Source organism: Oryzias melastigma, linkage group LG8 (assembly GCF_002922805.2).
Source record: "Oryzias melastigma strain HK-1 linkage group LG8, ASM292280v2, whole genome shotgun sequence".
Lineage (NCBI taxonomy): Eukaryota > Metazoa > Chordata > Actinopteri > Beloniformes > Adrianichthyidae > Oryzias > Oryzias melastigma.
In genome coordinates, this window is record NC_050519.1 from 344 (window position 1) to 6,638 (window position 6,295).

At 43.1% G+C, this 6,295-nt stretch overlaps 1 protein-coding gene across 1 annotated transcript; it reads left to right on the forward strand.

Moving 5' to 3' along the window:
- Positions 1 to 709: 709 nt before the first annotated feature.
- LOC112146708 (chymotrypsin-like protease CTRL-1) lies at positions 710 to 3,440 on the forward strand (the record flags this gene model as incomplete). The annotated part of the gene is given in 4 exon segments (XM_024272679.1): positions 710 to 902; positions 972 to 1,240; positions 2,096 to 2,229; positions 2,318 to 3,440. Coding segments are annotated over 4 exon segments (902 nt in total), but the record flags the coding sequence as incomplete, so codon positions are not given.
- Between the last annotated feature and the right edge of the window lie 2,855 nt (positions 3,441 to 6,295).

Consider the following 6,295-nt stretch of genomic DNA (forward strand, 5'->3'; position numbering starts at 1 on the left):
GGATGGATGGATGAATGATGGATGATGGATGGATGGATGAATGATGGATGGATGGATGGATGGATAAGCGGATCTTTGGCGGTCAGGTTCTGGGCCGATGGTGTCTTGAATGTTTGGGATGATCTCAGACCGTAGATAAATAAACTCCAGACACTGAAGGTGTTTGGAGGCTGGACCGTAGAACCGCTCCGTAACAAGCCGGCGTACCTGGAAGGTGCATCTTCCTCATTGGAAACTTCACTTCTAGAAAAACCATCATCATTCTAGAGACGTGTTTAGTCGAAAAACGACTGAAGCTCCAGAAGTCTCAACGCTCCAGAGTTTACTCACAGAGAACCGAGTCTTTAAGGTGTTCAGTTCTTTCTGAGCAGAAGACGGTCGGACATTTTAAAAAACATCAAGACAAAACCAAAAGGACGAGCAGGATTCTCAAAATATCGTCTGAGCTGCAGGTTCTGTCTACCAAACCTGTAAAATGTGAATGAAAGTTGGAGACGTGTGTTAAAAGTCTCCAGGAGACTCTCCGCCGATACCAGAACTCCTCAGCTGCTTTCTGGAAGTTTCCTCAGTGAGATCAGAGGAACAGACCCAGCTGATGAGGTTCTGACCCGTTCTGTTCTGACCCAAGCGGTTCAGACCCGTTCTGTTCTGACCCGGGAGGTTCTGACCCGACCGGTTCAGCCTCACATGGTCTTCTCTCGTCCTGCAGCCTGCGGCTCAGCTCCTCTCAACTCGAGGGCGGCCGTGACGGAGTCCAGGATCGTGGGCGGTCAGGCCGCCAGCGCGGGGCAGTGGCCCTGGCAGGTCATGCTGCAGATCCCGGTGAGCGGGGGGATGTCGCTCTGCGGGGGGTCTCTGATCAACAACCAGTGGGTCCTGAGCGCCGCCCACTGCTTCAGCAGGTGAGCTCTGCTCCGGTCACATGACCTCCCGTGCTCCGCCTCCGTCACTCCCGCGTCCTGTTTCCTCAGCACCAACACGACCAATGTGGTTGTTTATCTGGGACGCATCAACACGCAGGGCTCCAACCCCAACCAGGTGTCCCGGTCGGTGTCCAGGATCATCGTCAATCCAAACTACAGCAGCAAGACGCAGAACAACGACCTTTCTCTGCTGAAGCTGGCCTCGCCCGTGACCTTCAACGACTACATCAGCCCCGTCTGTCTAGCGGCGCAAGGCAGCAACATCCCGGCCGATACCAGCGCCTGGGTCACGGGGTTTGGGACTCTTTCATCTGGAGGTCAGAGTCCACTTCAGGTTTCTTTGGAAGGTTACAACCAGATGATGAAGCGGAGCTTTAATCCGAATCCTTTTCATGATCCTGTTTGCTGCTCCTAATTTGAATAGAAACTCAGAAGCACCAAAGCTGCAGTTCCTCAAATGACCACAAGACGGTCCGACCATAGGACGGCTAATGCTAACGCTCGGTCCACCTAAACATACATTACTGACTAAATGAACATCTTTGTTTGAATTTTCCAAACTCTTTTAAGGAAATATTTATAAAGTAACCATTTGTGGTCAAGTACATTGTTTTTGGTCATACTTTCTTCTTTTTCTGACCATCTAGTGTCCAAACTGAAACGTCCTCCAGGAGAAGCAGAACAATGTTTCCAATGTTAAAGATCTGAACATTTATGTTAGAACTTCTCCTTTAGAGAATCCATGTAACTCAGTATGATATTAACGATCATTATTTCACTGATACATTTTACAATATATGAACTGGATCAGATTAATATTTAAATGTATTAAAAACATATGGTAGATTATTAATGTATTTCTAAACAAATGTGTGAAGTCAAAATTGACTTTAATCAAACTGAACTGAGATGATCGAAGCTCTGGTGAATCGAATCATTTCTGGAAATCATTATCGATACCCAACTCTACTCAGAATCCTGCAGCTGACAGCAGAGGCGATCACATGATCAATCCTGTTTCTGCATGTTTAAAGTACGGTCAAATACTGACACCTGGTGGTAAAATGAAACATTGCATTTGCATTAACGAGTGAAGTAATCCCATTCGCTTTCATTTGTGTTTTTTTTTAATTGTTCCACATTTTCTGAAAGATTTCCTTCTTCTTCTTCAGGGTCGTTGGCCCAAACGCTGCAGGAGGTGAACGTTCCCATCGTGTCCAACACTCAGTGTAACTCTGCGTACGGCGGGATCACCAACCAAATGATCTGTGCCGGTCTGACCATCGGAGGAAAGGACTCCTGCCAGGTAAAAACGTAGACCTGCTGCTGGTGTAGACCTGTCAGGACGGGAGGAGTCCAGAACCGGTGTGAACGGTGCGGTCCGATCTGTGCAGGGCGACTCCGGCGGCCCGCTGGTCGTCAAGAACCGCACCCGCTGGGTCCAGGCCGGAGTGGTGAGCTTCGGGAACGGCTGCGCCAAGCCGAACTTCCCGGGCGTCTACGCCCGAGTCTCGGAGTTCGAGTCGTGGATCAACAGCCAGGTCGACGGGTCGAAGCCTGGATTCATCGATTTCGGGAGATACTCCAACAGTAGCGGTTTAGCTTCATCGAACATAGGCAACGGGGGAGTTTCTACCATGAAACCAGCGGTCCACGCCGTCCTGGCGGCGCTGGGCGCCGTCTTCCTCATCCTCTCATGAAACTCAGAAACCTCACTGCAGCGATGAAGCACTTTCCTTCTAAAGACTCGAGGACGGAGTCAGAGCCTGGAACCATCCTTCAGCTTCATGGATGATGTTCGGGTGGAGCCAGTGTCAGTTAACCTTAAGCACAGAATCTTTGACATGGTGGAACTTTTAAACGTTTGTACGATCGATGTGATTCGTCGAGCCGCTTTTCTCCTTCACCATCGACTGGAATTACATCGATAAACAATAGAGCCAGGATGTTAAAGGGTTAAATAACATTCAGGACAAAAACTACATACTTTTAAAATATTATTAATATTAAAAAACAAACTTGGTTGAAAATTCAGGTTAAAATTTACACTTTTGTTGATAAATTATCATTTTAAAATGTCAGATTTCGTTATTAGAAATGAAACATAAAAGTGTCAAAAACATTCCTGCGTTAAATTTAAACGGATGCTGTGACTTTATTGGAAGATAAAAATACAAAAAACAGTTACTGACATGAATGTCTTTTAAAATGTTGTTAAACTTCTGTGAATATTTATTTGATAAAATAGTTTCACTACAAACGGGTTTTCCTTCTCCTGAGTTTATATTCTGAGAACAACATTAATATCTTTTTTTTAACGTGTGATCCAAATGAAGTGAAGATGAAGTTTGTGTGTCTTTTCTTAAACTTTTTCACCTTTTGATCTTTTACTCTAAGTTTTTCTGTCAGGCACAAAATAAAACGTTTTTGGGGAAAATCTGATCCTTATTTATTTCTAACAAAAGACGTGTTTGGATCTGTATTACAATAAAAGAAATAAACGACGTTTCCTCATCATCACGTTTTCCTGCTGTGTTTATGTGAAAACACGAACCCTTTGGTGAATCAGCATAAACGTCCGTCATCACCCGTCAGAGGTGCAGGTTTCTGCCTCAAAGAGGATTTTCCCACCGTTTCGTCTCACAGACACGATGTCGTTTTCCTCCACCGTCCAACCAGAACGGATCCAGGAGCCTGAAAACAAGACCGACAAAGTCATCAAAACTTTCACACATCGGTGGAAAATAGCAAACTAAACAGCTGTAAAACATTCTCAGTTCCTCAACCTAAAAATAGAGCTGGAGTTGACCCCTGACCCCTCAATCATTCCTTTCCAAAGATGAGGAACCAGAAAAGCTGCAGGAATGTGGGAATCAGACTCAATATTGATTCTTCCCAGACCGCCGTGAGGGGGGGGCTGCAGAAACCGTTTCAGTCTGAGCCCAGATAGACCCTAAAACTCTCTTAGAAAAGGAAAAACTGCCTGTTGGTTTCTGCAGGACGGAACCAGAACAAAAGTTCTTCTCATTAAACGTTTGGAGCTGTGAGCGAGTGAACTCGGTCCAGAGAATCCAGAACACACCAGAACTCTGGTGCTGAAACAATCAAACTCCACTGTTCATCCGTCTGTCTGTTCCACCAAACCAAACCCCCGAACTCGAGGGACGTTTGGATCCATGGTCGGAAAAAAGAGCAAAATCTGAACAAAAACTAAAAAAAAAACAACTCCTCACTGCTTAGCTTTTTAGAATCAGTCTTTTTATTGTCAAAATGTAGAGTCTGAAACTTTTGACTGAAAACTGTGACACAATTTACTTTAATTCATGAAGGGATTCGGTAAAAATGTAAAACTATTTGTAAAATGTTACATTTGCTGAAAGACTGGAAATGCTGTTAAAGATCTATGAAAGAGCGCCGAAGTTTACCGAAATGTATGAAAAATTTGTAGTAAAATTGCTTGGAAATTCCTAATAGATGCAAATTTAGCAAAAATATTTAATATGTTGCTTAAATACGAGCTAATCTCTAAATTAGCCCAAAAAAAAAACTAGCTCATCGCTCAAATTCGAGCTAAAATCCAAATGAGCCTAAAATTCCTCAGTAAACTGAATTATCCAAAAACGTTAGCATGTTGCTAAAATATTAGCTGAAGATTTTTTTGATAATTACTCTAAAGATGAAAACATATCCATGAATATATTTAAAGCTTGTTGTTAAAATGTTAAAATGTGAAGACTTTCTCATTCATTTCCTATGGGGCTAAATATTTCAAAAACGATAAAGTTTATTCATTCATTCATCTTCCTGACCGCTTTGTCCCTTTCGGGTCGCGGGGGTGCTGGAGCCTAACCCGGCCGCTGACGGGCGAAGGCGGGGTTCACCTGGTTTCTCCAAAGAGGCTGGAGGAGACCCAGAAGCTGAAGAGGATTATGGGAGGAAGAGTTCATCATCAACAGAATCCAATGAAAGAGATTCTGATGTGTGACAAGAATTCCTGATCCAGTAGAACTCAGTAGATTCAGATGATGGAGGAGTTCACGGGGAATTCCAGATCTACTGACACTGATAGTTCAAACCAGAGAAACTCGACGATTTACTGATCCAAATGTGGAGTTCTGATTGGTTCCCTACTTGGATCTACTTATCATGGATGTTCGGATGACTATAGATTAGGATCAAATGTCACTTTCAGGTCAGAATTTGAGCGTTTAAATCCAGCTGGATCTGTGGATCTCGCTGATACAGTTCCTGGACTCTGTGACCTCAGATAATAAAGAAACTTGAAAAAACACTCGACTGTTTCTAGTGACAGAAAAGTCTCCGTCTTTCTACGGCGGCATCGTGGTTAGACCTGCGGGCTGATGGCCAATCGATGTGCTGACAGAGAACGCCGCTGGACTCCATGTGGTCAAAGTACACGGATCTGAACCACAGAGCGGGGTCGACAGCCTGGGGGGGTTGTTTCTGCGTCAGCGGACGCTGATCTGTGAGATGATGAACACGTTTGACCACACAGCTGACTTTGGCGCCGCAGCGACGGACGTTTATGAAGTTATAAGTTCAGTTTGTAGAATAATTTACCAGAACTTTAAAATTTGAATGACAATATCATGAAAATGATCACGATTATCAGTGAGATGTTAAAATATAAATCAGAGGACGAATGGGAACACCTGTGGGGGTGGAGTCGGTCCAGTTGTCATATACAGTCAGTGGTCCTCCGTCAACACGTGTGTACGATCAACAGTAACGGCACAAAAAACCCAAAGACTTTGAAGTGTTTATAAAAGTATCTTGAATGGTCTCACAGAAAGTTTTAGGAATTGATTGACTAAAAAAATCACTAAATTATTGCAGCATTGGTTTTAATGACCCGATGTTATCTTGAACTCATTTCTAACTTGTATCATTTTGACAAAATATATTTTTTTGGAGAGTAAAATGTTGAAAGTTATTTAAGGTTTAAGTTGATTTATTCTGGAATATTATTCCTGACTTTTTATTATTCATAATTATGGTAAATAGTTACAGTTTTAAAAATGTCGTTTAGGAGTGTTGAATAAATGTTTATCCTGTTCCTCAGGTGTGTTTTAAATGGATCAAAATAAATCATTTGACTTCTGGAAAATTCACAACATACAGTTTTTTTAACAGTCAAACCTTGTAGCACGATTGTTGTTGTTGTTGTTGTTGTTTTTTCACCAGATATTATTATTGCAATGATAAAAGCATGAGGGAAAGTTCTGGATCAAACTTTGCTTCCATCTCTTTTCCTCCACGTTCGATGCTGCTGTTGATCCTTTAGGATCACAGGATCGATCTCAGGATGTGTGTGGGCGGATCGATCGACTGTGACGCTTTTATCCGTTTGG